We start from the raw sequence: 19,479 nt of genomic DNA on the forward strand, positions 1-19,479 counted from the left end.
CAAACACTAACTGCAGGTCCCTGAACCACGTTTTGTTTTTTTCAACAAACAGGAAAAATCCTAAGTAGCAAAAGGCATTCTAATTAATGGTCCTGAGCTCGATTCTACCTGCATAAACGATTCACAAGTAACATACATGTTAAAATGTCCCCTTCAGCCTCAAGTCGGCCAATAAAACTTATGACTGGTGCAATTTGACAATCGGCTGTTCCTGCTTTGCCTCCAGTACAGTACAGTACAGAACAGTACATTGCGGGGGGGGCTTTGCAGACTCTGGGCTCCGGGGTGTTGTTGATGCTGCTTCGCTCCGCCTCTGGTGGACTGATTGGCTGAGCTGTCATGTCGTTCCCCCAGCTCTCTTCCCCACTGGCCAATGCGCACAAAGCCCTCTCTGCACCCTCAACGCAACTGTATTCAGAGATACATGCCTTTGTGCTCTAGTACGACGCGACCCTAATGGCCTCGTAGCGACTGTGATATTCCGTGTTTGTATGAGAGCAGGGCAGCCCTGTTCGCACACACAGCTCATCTCCAGATGCGTCTGGCCCTGGCGGGTGTAGCGGCTGAGATGCTGAGCGGCGCAGCCAGCAGAGCTAGGCCGAGGCTCGGCACCTTCTTGCTGGCCCCCGCCACCAAAACAGTACCGCCGCTGGCAGGCACGGGGAGCCAGAGATTTCGGTCAACGTCCTCGATGCAGGGATATTCAGAGATGGCACGAGAGCGGTCGAAGACTGTCACGTCGTTTTATAACCAGTCTGCAATAGATTCTTCTGCAGAAAAGGTAATAAATGTGACGGGTTCCCGGTCTTTTCTCCTGAAAAGGTCTCAGAACTCTTGGGTAACTAAGCTAGCTGTAGCTAGCTGCGGCAGGGTTGTGCTACGTTCAGGGGCAGGTGGAAAAACAGTGACATGCTGCTACTTAAAAGAGCAGTGCTTTAGTCTTCAGAACTAATGTTTTGTCAGTTAGAAGCTTAAAAACGAATTCCTTCTATAAGAGGAATAAAGCTGTCACCTACATTGCAGTGTCTGTAGTTGTAATTTGTAATTTTCCTTTAATATTTCGGAGATTCCTCTAGCAAAAGAAAAGAGCGTGCTTTGTTCTGTTATTTTGTTGTTGTTGTTGTTTTAAGTCATATAGTGTATTGAATTATAATGGTCTATTTAATAAAAATAATAATTCAGTAATAATGTAAAGCGGCTGACATGCCCGGTACCGAAGACCTGAACGCAACGCCCGGGTAAATTTATCTGCAGCCTGCTGAGCTTCTAGACAAATTATAACGTCGGTTCTTTGCTGTCGCTGATGTTTACCGGACCAGACGAGGTGCCAACGCAAAATTGTAATATTAGCTACACTATAGACATAAGACGATTGTCCAGTAACAGGAGACTTGATGGTGTAAAGTTTCAGCGATGGAGCTGAGCTGACGTTGCCCCAGTTAATGAGAAGCAAGTCTAACAATCTGTTCTGCCAATCTCTAAAATACTTTGCCTTAAAGTGAAATAAAAGAAAGAAAACACAACTCCTGAATGAATGTCGCCATGTTAACTAGTATTATTATTATTATTGTTATTGTTACCAATAAAAATAGCATAGATGCTTTTCTTCCTCCTGGCTCAGTTTTGTTTTGTTTTTTTGGTCACATTCTTCAGTTTTTTTTCACTTACTTACTTACTCACTTACTGGAGTGAATATAAGAAGTACTCTTACAGCAAAAAAGAGGAAGGAATTGAAATATTGAAACAAAACACTACCCAACGACAACATTTTCACTTTACGGAAGACAAATGTTATTGTTTTGTACAGTGATATCGATGCGATGGCTTAATGTTTGCATCAGTATACATAATGTAATACGACCAATCCAGCAGATTGTTGTTTCCAGTGGGTCCTACCTGCGGGTGTAGGACCCACTGGACCTACTGCAAACATTAGGACTGCACTGACATTACTTAGCATTTAGATCCTGGAGCAATGAGTAGTGTTTTTCCACTTGTACATTCTCCACTTGTGCATGTCGGTTTAGCACTGGAGTGTCAGTGTCCTTTTGGGGTAAACACAGCTAGAGCTTATAAAACTGATGCCTGTTTGACTTAGGTGTGCCTGTTAGGCTCCATTTATCCTGGGTTCTAACTTGAGATCTGTTCCCAGATCTGTAGACCATCACCAGGCATACAGCTGTGCATTCTGCTTGTATTTACACAATGCTTTTTACTTGTGCACCTGCAAATTGCATCTTACTGTGGGGTGTGAATGAATGTTATTGACTGGACCTGCAATTTAAAGATGCATTATTCTAACAGTTACTACAGTTTTTATGTTTTTTATCACACTGTAGTATGTTTGATTTAATCAGGCTACTGCAGTGATTCAACAGGAAATCCAAACCATGAACCATTTCTTTAGTGTTCTTGTCTTTCTAGCTAGCTCAGATTGTGCTACTGGCATCTCGCTGTGGCACCCTCGGATCCATTTTGGAGCTGATGCCACGACTTGCTCCAGCTGGTGAGCAGAGTTGGAGTGCTATAAAGTACTGGAGCACACCGTAACATTGCATGCATGCATGTGCACTGTTATAGTGCACATGCCTGTGGTTGGTGAAGTTGTGGCTCCGTTGTAAGGTTTTATAATGTGGCAAGTTTACATACATTAGTCAGTGATGACTGAGCACAGTATTAAATGTTAGACTTGCTTTACCACAGTGACTTACCTCCATCTTAGCCTCTGTAACTATTAGGGCTGGGCCATATTATACCGTTCACGGTAATACCGGTATAATGTTAGGCAACGATAGGAAAATGAAATATCGCGATAGAATGGGAGTAAAACGCGCATGCGCAGTGCCTTTGTTTTCATACGCACATGGCCGATTGTTGAGTGAAACAGATGATCCAGAATTGGTTTGTAAAAATGGTGCAACTTCCGTGATGTGGAACTGGTTTGGTGTTTGTCCATCAGATACACAACAAAGCACATTTTTTTGCAGAACATGCAAGCGGCCGTTGTTATTGTCGTATTTGTCGGACTAAGATGCTCTTAAATCTGGGAGTAATCTGGGTCCTAAACTCCGTAAACCTTCAGGTCAAACAACACTGCAGCATCACTTAGAGTTAAAAACTGTCTAAATTCTTTCATCTTTAATAAAACGATCAGCATTGCTGCTTTACCAGGTGTAACTATGAAGTTTAACTTCCAGGCATCCATGAAAACAAAAGTTATTACATTTAACGGAGTTAGAAGTTAGCAGGAAGCTAGCGGAAGTTAGCTCGCTAGTTTCGCTAGTTACCTAAGCATGATATTGCATGTTCTGACTGAGAGATTTCTGAAAAAAATCAAACGTACACCTCTGCTATCACTTGCAACATAAATGAAGACAGGAAACTAAACAGCAGTGACGTTTGTAGGGTTACTGAAGTTGGGCTAGCTGGTATATAATGATGTGCTACGTGATCGCTAGCGACACAGCTATGTTAGCATAACATAAACAGTGAAGCTGGAGGACGAACACTAACACTTTTCCACTTATAAAAGTTAACGTGAAGGTTCTTCATGGTTAGAGACAAATGCAATCGCATGGCAGGATGCTGTAAACGGACCAAACTTCAGTCAGGAGAACAACTGAGATAATCCATCCACAATACGAGGTTAGTCATTAATATACTGCAACAACATGGGAATAGAGCAGCTGCCAGAGAATTCAACATTAAGGAATCAATGGTACAGAAATGGAGGAAGCAAGAAGAATGAGTTTAATAAAGTTTGATTTATCTGACTGCTTTGTTTCGCTTAATGTGCCTTATAATCCCGTGCACCTTATGGTCCGAAAAATACGTACTGCACACTGCAGTTTAATGTTGCAAAGCACCTCTTTTTAACTTCAGTGGATATTATACATGGTTATGCTCAGGATATGTCAGCCCATTTCTACTGGAAATGCCTTTTGGTTAAACTTTCAGCAAGGAATTTGCATTTGTACTGTTACATTTTTATAAAGCTTTAATGTACATAAAAACCAGCTTCTTGTTTAAGTGAATATAAATGGAAGGTTGTCTTTTTGCGCTAGTAATGTTGTGGAGTTGTATTTTGTCTGGCATCAATTATATCGTCGGTTATATCGTTATCGCAAATTTTCAAATATATATCGTGATAAATATTTTTGGCCATATCGCCCTGCTCTAGTAACTATCACTGTCAGACACTGACTTTATCTGAGAGATATATATCTTCCCTGTCTTTCTATCGATAGTTTTTTCTTTAAATCTGATTATATTCTAATCGATATAGAGATGGAAAATAATTCTTGAAAACAAACGTATTCTTACAAGAAAGTCTAACAACGATGTCTAGGTGATGTTGAAGCTGTAATGCGCTGAACATGGTTCTCTGTTGGCAGTGCGTTAGCAGACAGGATAGCTAATTGTGGGCTGTGTGTAGAGAAGAGCGAAGTGCTAACATTTAATTGCATTTAAAACAATGAAGGGTGTCTGCTTTTGTTAAATTAAAACAATTATCAGAACTGTGATTTAACAGTCTTAAGGCTTTGTTTTAACAAATTGAGTCAACAAAATCTACAGGCCTAGTCAGTGATAACAGGTATCACGAAGCTGGTTATCAACTTTCTCTGCAGACCAGTTTTTCTGCTTCAGGCTCTGTGTGTGCAGATATGAAGGGAGTGTTTCATGTGTTCTTTCTATTATCTACAGCACCAAAATGGACCAAATGAGAACATAATAATACACTAAGCAAATGCATCATTGTTGCTGCAAGCACATCAAAATAGCAGTGCTGTTTTGTACATCCATATCCTGCCTTCGACATCGGTGCATGCTTTTGAAGGCTTGGCCTCACGAGAGGAAATAAAACACACAGTCATGCAGCGAGCGTATAACAAGCTGAGTTTTAGATGTTTCGCTCCGAGCACTTTTGCAGTTTTTTCAAAGTGCCCAGAGCTTTTAGTCTCAGGAACCTTTGTTTCACGACCAGGCAAATAAGTTCACAGACAAAAAAAAGTTGCTAATGTTTTTACATGTGTGACTTTTTAGAAATGTAGTGATTGGATAAAGACAGCTGTCTTTTCTGCTTTCACAGCTCCAGGTCTCTGTGTCTGGGTAGACTTAACCGCCATCAAACAATCACAAAGTAATGCTTTAGTTTTCTGAGTTACTGCAGTTTGGAAGGCCAGATTATGGACTTTCTGAATATAAATTATATACCGCAGTGAAAATGTTTCGTTATGTTTTGCGAACACTCAGCTCTGCTCGTCACCTGGACCAGAGTGTACAGCTAAGACAAGTATGGAGTGTCCTTCAGTGTCCCAGCTAAAAATCTGCATGAACTGCCTGAAGGACTTTATCTGTCACAGGCTAAACAGCCAGTCATTTATGTGGATAACAATCATGTGTGTTTTTACGGCTGCACACTCGAAACTAAAACACAATCTCAACCCTGCTGTTATGATTGTGTGTGTAATTTTATGTGCCGCTTTCTCCCTAGGCCTCTGTTCGACTGACTTTAGCAACCCTGTTGTATTCTGGGAAGTCTGCCGATGGACACCACATCTTGGTAAATATTTCAGCCGTGCTGGGATTTCTGTAAAGTGTAACAATAATGAGACTTCTGAGACTCTTCATTGTTATTTCTGTGTGTTTCTACGCTCACAGAGCAGTGCCAAGTACCTCCACAAGGAGCTGCCTGTACGAATCGCTCATCGCATCAAGGGTTTCCGTAGTTTGCCCTTCATTATTGGCTGCAACCCCACGATTCTGCAAGTGGTAAGCGCACAGCTCTCCAGACACACCCAAATGCAGTTTACAGATTGCTGAGCTATACAGGAAGTGGGCCCTGTAACTGATTATATAAATAGAAAGTAACAATACTGCGCAGGAAAGTCTTGACAGAAAGCGCTCTTAAGATGCTCCCTGTCCACTCCCGTCAGAGTGGACAGGGAGGTATGGCTGTGCATTAAGAGGTACAGCAGGTTTATGGTTCAATACCAAGCTGAAATACGACTGCAAGAACTGAAAGGAGGGGTTTTATTTATACACATAATGGTGACATCAAACAACCTGTAGACTCTTTATGGGATATCCATATCCTGTAAAGATGGGTCATACCAGGAATGTTGTACCGTTCTGTTTTTTTATTAAAATAAAGAGCATCAATGGCTGACGCAGGAGCTGCAGCTTGTGATTTGAAAGCACATGTTTGTATTCAGGTTTGTAGTAAAACTGTCCTGGGTACTATTAATGCTGAACAATAAATGCAGGTTTTGTTTTCTGCCACCCAGATGTTGTTTTTCAGGAAGAGCATTGCATATTACCGCAACAAATTGCACATTTGACATTTTTAGGTGGAAGTTCCCATATTTGGACAAAGTGATGGGGTTTTAAGTTATCATCTGATTTTATTTTTTTATTTTTTTTGTTTTTTTTTAGGAAGCTTGGTTTGCAATATGCATCATAAACATGCTTATAAACACATAAGTGGTGCTTAGTAACAGACAAATACACAAAACTGAAGCACAGGCTGCCTGGATGGTCATTATCAGAAAGCTTGTCTTATTATTTGTCATTTAAAAAAAAAACTTCAGAAGGCACCAACACTGCAAACACAGTGGAGAGGTTCAGTTCACTTATTTGAGTTAGCAGAGGTGAGCGCAGGCAGTAAGGTGTCAGCACACCTGTCAGTCTAAGCTGCCGTGCCCTGAACGGTTAGCTTCAACAGTATCCAAATGTAGGAAGCAGAAAAAAGTCCCACAAAACCTTTTATTTTCTGGATGCTTTCCGGGGCTGTTTAGTTGGTCATTTTAACACAGGAGTCTATGGAGATTGATCCACTTTCAGAAACAACCTCATGTGGCCATTCGAGGAGCCTTTTGGCACTTAATTGTGGTTTGTTTTCCTGCCACTTTCCACTTTCCTGCCAGCTGTCGCAACTACTTTGGAATGATTTTCTGGCACCAAATGCAAAATATTTTGAAACAATGCAATTTCTCAGATTTGGTAATATTTGCCATTGTACTATTTTTAAATCATAAATAGGGTTTAAATGACATCGAAAACACTCTTTTATTTAAGTTTCTGACAGTCTTCCAAACTTTTTGCAGGCAAGGTTGTTTTTGATTAACTGTAACGACATCAGTGCCACACCCTGTCCAGTAAATAATTTTGATACTGTTATTTCACACATGACTTAGGCCTGTCATATCAATAACTCATACTTAATGACTATGCTGTCATTCTCTACTTTCCTAATTTTTCATGGGAAATGTTTCTTCCAGCAGAAACTGTCCACATCAGCAGGATTCTGATCTTGCAGGGCTGTTTAGTTTTTCAGATGCAATTTCAGACAGAGGTCAGGTTTAAAGCTCCTTTATACATAGATCTCAAAAACTTAACGAGAAAAATACGCATGTGTCTGGATATAACAGACTCTTTGACACCAAAAGAATTGTTGTTGTCATTGTTCCCGCTGAGCCTTTAATTCCCCTGCAAGCACTTTGAGTATTTCGCTGCCTCTGCATGTCTCGTTGCTGGTGAACTTTCACCCAGATTCCTTCCTTTTCTGGTATCACGGAACCGCTCTGTGTCGATTACATAAAGCAAAAGCTCCTTTTCTGTGCCACTACTTGTGACGTCGGAGTGACTGTACCGTCACTGTTTAGCTCTTTGATCAGAAATGAAATAATTGCTGGAACTGATTTTAACTCTCCAACTTTTGCACATCAAGATGATCAGATGGATTTTAATAAGCCAGTCTAGTCATTTATGCAGAATTCTGATTCAGAGAAATTGCTCAACTCTGCAAGTAACAGAAAACTCATCCCACTGATGCTTGGAGAAAGTTGCCACGTGTAAGCCTCACATGGACTTGTCAGTAACACAGTGAGGCCCAGTCAGGGGGGACAGTACTTGTGGTGTGATGTTTTCTGGCTGAGTGAACGATCACAGAGAAATCGGTCTAACCATAGCCCGCATCTCTCTTCTTTTCTCACAGCATGAACTGTATATCAGAGCCTATCACATGCTCAGTGACTTTCCAGAGGTGAGTGCCCGACCCACTCAAACACGAACAGTAAACACACACGTGCACAAACACGGGTCACAAGTTCCAGTTTTATTTCTCAGGGAGTGGGTTTGCTCATGAGCAAAAACAGGAAGTGTGAACCTTTTTCCTGTCGAGACGTGTGATGAATCTGCCCGCAGCCGCTTTAGGATTGGCTCATTTGAGTAGTAAACAAGCCGTGACTCTGTTATTAAAACTAATGAAACATTAGCCGTATGCATTGTTCGAGTCAATAAAAATCTGTTTCTCGCCAATCATTCTGTTTGGCATTGAAAGGTCGTAGAGGGAAGGTTAGTGGATAACTCTTCTCTGCTATCGAGTTTAGGATTTGTAGCTTTTCTACGACACTGATTATTGTTTGTATTTATTTGTGTACTGTCAGGGCTATAACACGTGTTCCATCACAGTCATCCTTGCTTGCTAGATGTAATGCATTTCCTGGGTTATCAGTGCCAAACTGTCTCACTGACTGCTGCATGCAGTAGCAAAGTGATCATTGTGTTCTGTTCTTTTTAGGTCTGGACAAAGCAGACGAGTACACCCAGTTGCTCAGTGTGTTCGCACATGTATGATTGGAGATTTCAAACTGGCTGAACCTGTTTTCCTCTGTGTTAATGTAAACACTAAAATCTGATAAGTAACCCTAACATTGTCAGGTTAAGAAAAAACAACACCTATTTCAGTGCCTATAAAGGTGTGTGCCTTCTTTATGGAGCGTGGAAACACTGTACTGTGCTGAGACTTTCAGACTCCTCTTGTTCTCTTGTATAAACACATTTCTAAAGAGATGAGGCAGACGCAAGGTTAGCTAAAAATAAAAGGTCCCTAGATTTAAGAGGAAACTACAGAGACAAAGGATCAGATAATGTGACTCTGGGTTGGAGTCACCTATACTACAATAGCTCTCAGGGGAAATCATAGTGTCTAAAAACATCTCTGTGCTACAGAGGCAGGTCACGCTCACCCGGCTTTTATCTGTATGCCTGAAACCTGCTTTGCTTTTACATTTGAATTCTCTCATTGGTGGCTTTAAAATGACAGCGGTTTGCACAGAATTGCTCTACTGATTCTCAGTCACTGGTCCTGTGCATTCTTTATTTATTTCTCAATACACCATTTATGGATTTAAACAACCGTTAATGTGAAGCTCTAGTCGTGAAAGAAACGGACAATTTCATAAATGGAAGCAGCGTTTCTGTGAAAGAAGAAAAAAAAAATCTCTGTGCAGTAGAAGTGTTGAGTATGAGGCCGTTGCTGCACTGAAGCTGACTCTATCAGTGCAGCAGGTAAACATGAAGCGTTGAGTCATTCAAGCCAGAATAAATATAAAATCCAAAATAATTAAAAGGCTCTTCTTAGAGCAGGCTGTTTCTTTAAACGTCGGGTTTCTCGGGTTTAGTGTGAAGCATCTCTGTTTGCAGATCAAGGATCAGGACGTGGAGGCTCGTTTCTGCAAACTAGTGCGGCAGCTGCTGGACGACCACAAGGATGTGGTCACAATGCTGGCACAGGGCTTCAGGGAGTGTCGCAGACACATCCAGGTACAGAGATACTAAGACTGACCTGATTCACCATTTGCTGGAAATGACTCCTTACTAAAACAACTTACTCTCGGTCTGCACAGGTTAGGTTATTAATGTCAGTTTGTTTGTTATTCAGTTTAATTAAACACTATTTTATTATTTGGAAAGACTATTTAAGGCTTTCTCAGCTAACAATGATGTGTTTTCTTAAGAAAGCTGCTGATCTGCCTTTAACTCTTTACTCCTTAAAGCTTTCAGGGAGTCACTCTTGAGGCTCTTTATGTCATATTTCAGGCCTGCTTACAGAACTAAATTACTGGGGCTGCATTAGAAGTTAGTGAGGGCGGTCTTTGCATTTGCAGCTACACAGGAAAAACCTGGAAACTTTTCTAATGGTCATTAAATCACATCTTTATGTCAGAACCTTTATGGGAGGTAGAGCTAAAATAAAACATTTGCTGTGATTCACCAAAAGCTGTTAGAGTTGATAAGTTAGTTTCAACTGTGAAGTTTCAGTTGCTTTTTTTTATTTGCTGTCACAGGATGAGATGGTCATCCGCAACTTCCTGGATACAACGCTGTGCTCTCGTTTGGGAATACGAATGCTGGCCACGCACCATCTCGCCCTTCATGAAGATAATGTACGTGCAACTGTTATTCAAAGGATTTGAAAACCTCTGAACGGTGACGGTTACCCAGAGCAAATCATGCGGTAACTGTTAAGGGGAAAGGTGATAGTTGTCCAGCTTTTCTGCAAACATGGGATTAATGTTGGGTTGGGACCAGTGTTGGTCAAGTTACTAGAAAAAGTAATCAGTAACTAATTACCGATTACTTTCCCAAAAAAGTAATCCCGTTACTTTACTGATTACTTATTTTCAAAAGTAAATAATTACTTAGTTACTTAGTTACTTTTTAAAAACACAATTTACAACCTGAATAGGTGATAAAGCGATAGATCTTTCAGCCCAATTCTACTTTTATCTGCATAATCCATCATACAAAATGTAATCAAGTGGAAAAGTCTCTTTTTTAAAACTTGTTTAATTAGTTTTAATCTTTTAACTTTATGCATCAAGCAAAAATGTAATTATATGCAACATTCTCTGACTGGAAGAAATTTGTTTAACATTTAAACCTATTTTCTGCACATTCCAGCACATAAATTTTTTTTTTTTGTGTGTTTACACTCAGTCTTTCAAATAGATGCAAGTAAAACACAGCAGAAAATAAATAACATCAAAGACTAGCGGTCCTTTTGCTCTATTTTCACCTGTAAAGCAGGAGTAGGGTAGGCGGAGGTTTACCCTGGTGCAGGTGTGCCGCGGTCAGTTGAAGAATCCGCGAGTTTCTCTGTGAGTTTCCCATTACGTCGTTGCGCACTCGGTGCTTGCTTGGAAGTTTAGGGGGGTTTTTTTCGCTGTAAAAAGAAGTTTTCTTCCCACGCACAACGGACGCTAATGTTTTTGTCACTTTTTATGGAATCAAACTCAAAGCAAGGTCAGTACTTCCACGCTTTAAACGCTGCACGCTCATACTCTCTCCGGCACTCAATATATGATCCATTGTTGATCTGCACACAGCTGTTGTCACGGACTCGCTTACGTCACTGACATGAGACATTCTCGCAAAAAAAATCACGGTTTTAGTAACGCAGTAACGCAGCGTTCCTACGGGAAAGTAACGGTAATCTAATTACCGTTTTTGCAATAGTAATCCCTTACTTTACTCGTTACCTGAAAAAAAGTAATCAGATAACAGTAACGCGTTACTGCCCATCTCTGGTTGGGACAACAGGATCCTGTCAAATAGAAGTTGCTGGTTTCATGGTGTTTACCTTCAGCTACAAGGAAGCATAAAATACGTCATGTTTGTTTTGGCAGCTGGCTATTTAAGTAAACGCTATTGTGTAATTAAACCAACCGTATTGATTAATCAGCGGGGATTTAGTTATTTTGTGAAATACTTTTTAGACTTGACTAAAAAGAATGTTTGTTTTCTTCGTTGTTGTTTTTTTGTTCATTCCAGCCTGATTTTGTTGGGATCATATGCAGACGTCTCTCACCCAAAAAGATCATCGAGAAGTGGGTGGATTTTGCCAGGTGAGTGTTTGGTACGGCTTAGTTTATCTCACCTTTCGGTGACTTTGTCTCTGTGCTGACCGAGGCAAACCAGAGTTCATCAGATAACCTTTCAGAAATGGCATGTGGAGCTGTGAATGGGCTCTCATTCTTGTTTGTCTTTGGTAATCTAATCAAGTGACCTTTTATAGACTTGTTTTAACCAAGTTCAAAGGAAGTTTGCAAAGAAACAATCAGAGATACAGCGTGTTCTCTGTCGTTACAGTTTAACATTTGTATGAATGAAATTGGACTTCCATTTAATGAACTGTATGAACTGTAATTGTCATCCAGCAGCATTAGTAGGTCCACTGCTTTGGTTTCTAATCCCACGCAGACAAAACTAACACCTTTCCCATAACTGTGAGGTTTACTTAGTGCTTTGTCCATGGTAACACCCTACACTACGTGTGGCTCCTCCTCCTTTTTTTTTAATCAGGTAAAAAAGTCATTAATATTTTTTTAAAAAGTGTCATGAAACAGTTTCATTTCACTCGTTGTGTGGAAGCAGAGAATTTGTATATATTTTTGACCTTGTAGTCTTCAATATTATGAGAAATGTTCTTGGTGTTTGATAGACGTCTCTGCGAGCACCAGTACGGTAACTCGCCCAGGGTGAGGATCAACGGACACGTAGCAGCTCGCTTCCCGTTCATCCCTCTGCCTCTGGATTACATCCTGCCAGAGCTCCTCAAGAACGCCATGAGGTAAACTAACCACTCACTCACCCACAGAGATGTCCACTGACCTCAAATCAGCTTGTGTTAAATAAAGTTATATTGAATGATTTGGCTGGGTTTTTTTTTTTGTCTGACAGTGAAAAATTATGTGAATCAGTAAAATAATAGATGAGCAATAATGTGATGGCAATAAAGGATCATTGAGGGAGAGCAGTGAAGATTTTAGTTGGTGCTGTTTGACTGGTGTGAGTGAGCCCTGGAGCTGGCTTAATGTTGGCACCAGTGTAGCTGTTGCTAATGGTTTCCAGGGCAACAGCGGGAGAGAAGGGGTGCAGTTTGGAAAATGATTGGCTCTTTTGATGTAGCTTTTAACGAGTGTAGAGAATGTTGTTGATTTCAGCTTGGACATAGAAGCCAAGTCCAAGTCGGTGTGCACACAGGTCCTTTTTAAAAAAAATTTACTGGGCTATTGGACCAGCATTTAGAAAGATTATTGTGTGTCATCCACCTGGAAAAATTGAGATTTTCATGTGTCACAACAGTGGCTCTGGCACAATTTAATTTAGTATTATGCACAAGAAGAACAGGTTTGCAACAGAATCTTCACTGTTCGCTCAAAAGCCTGAAAAAGTATGTAGTTTAGACTACACATCTGCTTTTTAGCACACAACTTAAATTTAAAAGTGGATTGCATCAGTTAATCAATTAAATGAGCTGAATACTTGCTCTTGCCTCCTCTGATTGACAGACTGTAGAAAAACAAAAGTATTATTAAAAAGATTTTTTTTTTTTTGCATACTGGATTGTTATTAAATGGGAGTACAGTTGTCACATCGATCTTCAATTTGCATCTTCAGGGCCACCATGGAGAGCCATCTGGACACCCCATACAATCTCCCCGATGTGGTTGTCACCATTGCTAATAACGACATAGATTTTGTCATCAGGTGAGTGCCAGAATTGTAATCCAGGTGTGTCCTGAGCCTCTGAGCAGGTTTACCTGTCCAGGCATGGTGACCAAATACCCAAACCAGCCCAGTTGATTTCTTTTAACGTGTAGGACCAATAATTTGTACTTCCTTTGCAAATCTGTGCGCTCCTCACTGCTGCAGGGGAGACTTCCTGTAACAGAAGGTATCGTTACAAGTTTTTGTTGCCATTTCTTTCTAATTCAGGATCTCGGATCGCGGCGGCGGTATCCCTCACAATATCATAGACAAGGTGATGGACTACCACTTCAGCACAGCTGAGGAGAGTGCACAGGATCCCCGCATGAGCAACCTCTTCAACAACATCACCAACAGTGGGAATCAGTCTAACCCTATGCATGGGTAAGCTCTTTACTGATGCACTTCTGTTTGTGTCAGAGATAAGAGAGGAGTATTGATTTTATCCAGTCTCGATGATTCCAGTAGGCTTCTTTATGAGCCAGTAAAAGCTCTGATGGCTGCCTGTATTTACCTGCAGCTTAATGTTTCACCTACAGTAAATCACTTTCAGCCTGGTGTGATTCTGTCACTTCACGTAATCACCTTAAACCTGTTGCCTGTGTGTTGTACAGGTTTGGCTTCGGCCTACCCACGTCTAGGGCCTATGCGGAGTACCTCGGTGGCTCTCTGTCTATTCAGTCTATGCAGGGCATTGGCACTGATGTTTATCTGCGTCTGCGCCATATTGATGGCAAAGGAGAGAGCTTCAGGGTGTAACGTTCCCCACGTCAGTAATCCATGTAGACGCCAGCCAGGAAATCAGGCCGTGCAGGAGTGCAGAGGGTTTCCCACGACGAAGGCTGGTGAGGACGAGGACGAAAAGTGTTTTTCAGAAAGCTCCTAAATTCACTAACCCACTACTTGTTCTTTAGTTTGTCTTTTTGCCTTTTGCCTGTCAAGGTGATGATTTCTGTTGTTTTTCCTTTTGTGTTCTTTTTGTTTTGTACCCTGTGGCATGTTGTATTGAAGTTTGAGGGGCGGGGCGGGTAATGAACTTTGAATGTGTAGGTTATCGGGACAAACTGTGCATGATAATTGATATTATTGATGACGATGATTATGAGAGACAGAGGAAAGCAAGAAAGAAGAGCTTCAGTTTTAAAGAAGTTCATGATGAAGTTGCATATCTAATAGCCTCAAAGTAGAAATTTCGATGATAAATGTTTCAAGTGGAACTATTGAGACACTCCAGCAGCCCTGTCAAAATCTCCTCAAAGTTATCAATGCTGCTCATGTGTTAAATTACCAAATCCTCCCAGCGTGTCATTGACTGCAAGGGGAAACGTTGGTAGAAGCAGTATACATGCTTCGCTTAATTATCCTCTTCTTAAAGCTCATGCGCTCTCCTCAAACACCGCTTTCTTCTTCTGCTGTACAGCTGTGGCTCTTAAAAACAGAAGAAACTGCCAAAAACACCAAATGCTCATTAACACATTTCTGTCTTCTGTTCTGATGAGCGTCTTCGTCGAGCAGCGTCTTTGCAGAGCTTTTGAACGGGGAAGTCGACCGAGATGTTCAGCTGCCTTACGCGTGACACTAGTCCTTTAACTGCATGCTGAGTTCTTTTGTTTTCTTTGTGGTACTTACCTTTATTGGGTCACACAGACGCACACCATGTCAGAACGTTTCACTAGTAATGAATAGGTTTCCTGTTGTAATGCTCAGTGCAGATCATAGCAGGCTTTAACATTGTAACAACTTTCAAAGTAACAATATACCAGAGAAGTATTGTCTGATATACGCTTCTTTATTCGTTATTTGACTGTTTTCTCACAGTTTTTCTTTAGGAAGGTGTATATTTTCTTTTTAAAACAAGGCTTTGCAGAAGGTCCCATTTAATTTCACAGCATCAGTAGACAAAGGAGTTTCTCCACCGTTAGCCAAGTTTGCTGGTCTTCTATTAGGTATAGATCACTGCTTGATTATGTCATTATTGTGAATGGCCAAACTTGTAAGTAGGACACACTTTATGTGTGTGTATAGTCAGTGTGATTGTCAATTTGGTGGATGAAAAAGTAGCACCAGTACCCTACAGGTGGGTTCAAAGCTTCCGGCTTCCTCCCACAGTCTAAAGGTGTACATGTTAGGGTGATTGGTGACACAAAATTGTCCGTCTCTCTGTGTTTGCCCTGCGATAGGCTGGGGCTCCAGAAAATAGATGCATAGATGGACCGATGAAAAACAGAATGTGTTTGAGAAAATAATGAGATAACCATGTTGTGATCTCAGTATTTGTACAAGAAAATCACAGCAGCACTGTTGGGAGTAGAGAAAAAAAATCGAGCAGAGTCAGGTGTTGAAAAAGTTGCGATATATGAGTTAACACAAACACTCCTTGCAGTTTGTTGAACATTCCCCAGTGGGTCCCAGCTCCAACAGATCAATCAGAAAGCTACACCTCTTCTGTTTGATCCGTGGGCTTGTTATTGCATTAACTTTTTTTGTTTCATTTGAAAGGGCATTAGAAATCTTAGGATGTTATCTGCAAGATGTAACATCTCTAAATTTTTAAAATCCGTCAGGTTTTTGTTTGTTTGTTTGTTTGTTTGTTTGTTTTTTAGATTTCAGTGATACGGTCTTTATCATTAGCCTGAAGTTGTGCGACATATTATTCTACAGCTGAATGCATATTACTTGTATAGACTATGAACTGGTTAGAAACAAAATGACAAAGATCTTTAAAAAGTTGAGTAGAGAAAGCTTCATTTCTTCTTTCCCTGATTTTACATACAAATTAGTTCAAATGCCATTTTAAACCTGTGAGACATTGTGAACGTATTCTTTTGCCTTCAGAATCTATTTAATTTTGTAAAGGCTGGTATTTATTTTGACATTTTGTGAAGCAAAAACAGCCCCCTATGATTAACTGTTCAAAGGTCAGAGAGGGTATACTGTCTGTACCTGTATTCTTGATGAAGCCTTCTACATGTTTTTATTACTGATTTGACAGTCTTGAAGTTCTTGTATATACTTTAGCGTATACACGTTAAGGCGAGGGAGCATAAACAATCATAGCTTCAAAAAATGCAGGTGAACATTTGAGGTTTGTATCTCCTTTTGGAAATATTACTGTAAAGAGCATTTTGAGGATTCCTCCTATTAAAAAAAAAAAAATGCTGAGAGTGGTTTTGCACATTTTGAATTTCACTGCCAGGCTGTAGCTTTTCATAAACATAAAATGTGCACTGTATGCCCCCTGTAGGCCACAAAAGAGAAGGGCAGACTGAAAAATACTGTTCATGGAGAGAATATCAAGTGATTTTTTTTTTCCAAGGAAGAAGAGGACATGGTGAATACAAGTTAATTTAATTGTCTAGAATTCAGATTAATTTTGCATTTTAAAATGAGGATCAGAAAAAAGTTCATTTAGAAATGATCTCCAGTACAATACCAAAATATTCAAGTCATGTTACTGAGAAAGTGTGCTTTTTTTTTTTTTTCTCTGACTGAAATTAGTTTCTCCCACATTTTCTGTAGATATTAAATTTCACTTTGTTGGAACTGAGAGTGAGCTTGATTTTTATTCGTTCGTTATTTTACAAATGGTCTCACCTTACCGTGTTAGGTAGGGTGAGAAGCTTGACGAGGAGTTTGGCATAGAGACGACATTTCTGTGCATTAAAAGGTGCTTTTGTAAGGGTTCCTAGGTGAGGTATTTAGGGGATGTCATATTGAGGCAGTGCTGGAGAGACTGTATCTTTTGGCTGGCTTGGGAACACATGGGGTCACCCTGGAAGAGCGGGAGGAGGTGGCTGAGGAGAGGGTCTACTGCCCCCGCAACCCGGGCCTGGACAAGTGGCACAGAATGAATATATGGGTGTTTTGTTTTTGTGGTTTTTTTTTTTTATTTTTATTTTATAGCTGACACAACTAATGGACGTATGTGACTGTTTAAAGCCACCATCAGTGCTCCTTTAGTTTATCAATGCTAAATCACAAACTATAGGTGAGTCAGTGTTCCCTGTGTATAAATGGTTAAAGAGTGGAGTCATAAAGAAAAATTATTTTTTTGTTAGCTAGACATTTGCAACATATAAGTCAAGGCAGAATACACAAAGTCTCAAAGGTAACATATTTACATACACAGAATTATGTATACATCTATAGGGTTTATAGGCCTATATTTAGCCCTAGATTGACAACAAAGTAAGGAATGTCACACAACATTCTTGTGTACTAGCCAAATATGTGGATTGTTAACATACCTTTGTGTGCTTAGTCACTCTGGGTTTTAGTTTCTTTTATCCACATTGCTGGTGCCGCATTGGAGTAGAGTGCAGTACCAAGACCAGAGAAGAAAAGATGTTCAGATGGTTAATGCCAGAGGAATACAAACTCTAAGAGTGAAAAGAATAGTAAAGAATTTATAGGGTGTACATTAGACATGGGGATTTTTTTTTTTTTTTTTTTTAATAGTAAGTATTGACCTCTTAGAAGCTAAAATTACCTCAACCTGACAAATTAAAGCTGTGAACTGGCACATATGCATTTAACATTAGTGCTATAAACAGGTTATGTGTAAACGCGAGTAAAATCTTCAGTAAAGTCTAAACTGCAAACTCAAAATGGTTATTTGAGATGCTCTTAAGTATACCTTAGTGAAACCAATCACTGCAATCCTGGTATATGGAAGAGCAATGGAAACGTGCAAAAAAGAACTTGGTGTCTGAAGGTAGGTGTGTGTGTGTGTGTGTGTGTGTGTGTGTGTGTGTGTGTGTGTGTGTGTGTGTGAGAGAGAGAGAGAGAGAGATTCTGCAGATAAGTGCTTGGCAGTGATGTGTATGAAGTGTGTGGTGTCATTCCTGTCACTGTGTGTTCAGGAGTGTGATGTCTTGGGGGAATAAACTGTTCCGCAGTCTGGCAGCGAAGGCCCGGATGCTCCGGTACCTCTTTCCAGAAGGCAGCGGGGTGAAGAGTGTGTTTGAGGGGTGTGTGGGGTCCTCCACAATGCTTGTGGCTTTGCAGATGGAGCGGGTGCTAAAGTTGTCTGTGATGAAGGGAAGAGAGGCTCAAATGATCTTCTCAAATGCTCGTTGTAGGGTATTGCAATAGGATACGGTGCGGTTACCATACCAGACAGTGATGCAGCTGCTTAGGACGCTCTCGATAGTCCCTCTCTAGAACGTGGTGAGCATGGATGGAGGGGGATGGGCTTTTCTCAGCTTCCGCAGGAAGTAGAGACGCTGTTGGGCCTTCTTAGTTATGGAGCTGGTGTTGCGGGACCAGGAGTGGTTCTCGGCCAGGTGGGCACCAAGGACTTTGGTGGTCTTGACGACCTCCACAAAGGATCCACCGATGTTAAGTGGACAGTGATCTCTCTGTGCTCTCAATCATCTCCTTTGTTTTGTCAACATTCAGAGACAGGTTGTTGATTCTACACCAGTCCGTTAGCTGCTGCACCTCCTCTGTATGCTGACACAGTCGTGTCATCGGTGAACTTGATGTGGTTTGAACTGTGCATTGCTGCATTGCTGCACAGTTGTCTGTGGAGCAGTAAAGAAAAACACCTGATGGAAGTCGGTGATTTTTCCTAGTGGAAAAAGAGATGTAAACAGAAAATAAAAAATGACCTAAAAATTGAACTCTGTGCTACACCACAGGTAATATGTACTGCAAACTATGAATGATTGCTCTACCTGAAGGTCCTTTCTGAAAGGGTGTTCTTTAACTAAGCAAATATAGAGTCCTTGATGACAACCCATGTTTAAAGCTCTATGTATGAGCATAGGTCTCTTTTTACTGAATCTCAAATTCTCTCTTTGCTGTAAATGTTGGACCGAATTCTAAAATGACACCAAAATGTTTCAAGTTTCTCTTTTTGAAGTCTGTTTTTAAGTCAAAGCCAGCGTCCTTCAGTAGTCTTTGTGCAGCCGGCTTAATGGTTCTCTGAATCCTGGACAGAGTTCTGTTTCTCTTACAAGGTTTGAGTCTTTCAAAGGTTAAGTGCTTCAAAATATGCACAATGTCCTCCACTGCTGAGCAGAGGCATGCTCGCTGCTTCATATAGCGCACTGCACTAGTCTTAGACATGGGCTAAACTTCACTTGGTGACACTCATCTAAACAAATGATTTCAAGCAGAATTTACATTTCAGGAGTACAA

The 19,479-nt window shown here is 40.7% G+C and overlaps 1 protein-coding gene across 1 annotated transcript; it reads left to right on the forward strand.

Annotated features, from left to right (window-relative positions):
* Positions 1-378: 378 nt before the first annotated feature.
* bckdk (branched chain ketoacid dehydrogenase kinase) lies at positions 379-16,676 on the forward strand. The gene is made up of 11 exons (XM_085421205.1): positions 379-781; positions 5,495-5,563; positions 5,662-5,772; positions 7,997-8,044; positions 9,487-9,606; positions 10,131-10,229; positions 11,617-11,690; positions 12,287-12,415; positions 13,246-13,335; positions 13,564-13,719; positions 13,950-16,676. The coding sequence occupies exons 1-11, from the start codon at positions 536-538 to the stop codon at positions 14,092-14,094; spliced, it is 1,287 nt and encodes a 428-aa protein (XP_085277331.1). The 5' UTR covers positions 379-535; the 3' UTR covers positions 14,095-16,676.
* Positions 16,677-19,479: the final 2,803 nt, after the last annotated feature.

The sequence above is a fragment of the Rhamphochromis longiceps genome, linkage group LG10 (genome assembly GCF_057381845.1).
Source record: "Rhamphochromis longiceps isolate RC_006_pf linkage group LG10, R_longiceps_female_GT1.1, whole genome shotgun sequence".
NCBI lineage: Eukaryota > Metazoa > Chordata > Actinopteri > Cichliformes > Cichlidae > Rhamphochromis > Rhamphochromis longiceps.

Bases quoted from the DNA above. Each gene is read 5' to 3' on its own strand.
- bckdk (XM_085421205.1), top strand. From the start codon at position 536: ATGCGTCTGGCCCTGGCGGGTGTAGCGGCTGAGATGCTGAGCGGCGCA. The intron at 782-5,494 runs GTAATAAATGTG...CTTTCTCCCTAG, and splicing joins TAGATTCTTCTGCAGAAAAG to GCCTCTGTTCGACTGACTTT. The intron at 13,336-13,563 runs GTGAGTGCCAGA...TTTCTAATTCAG, and splicing joins GACATAGATTTTGTCATCAG to GATCTCGGATCGCGGCGGCG.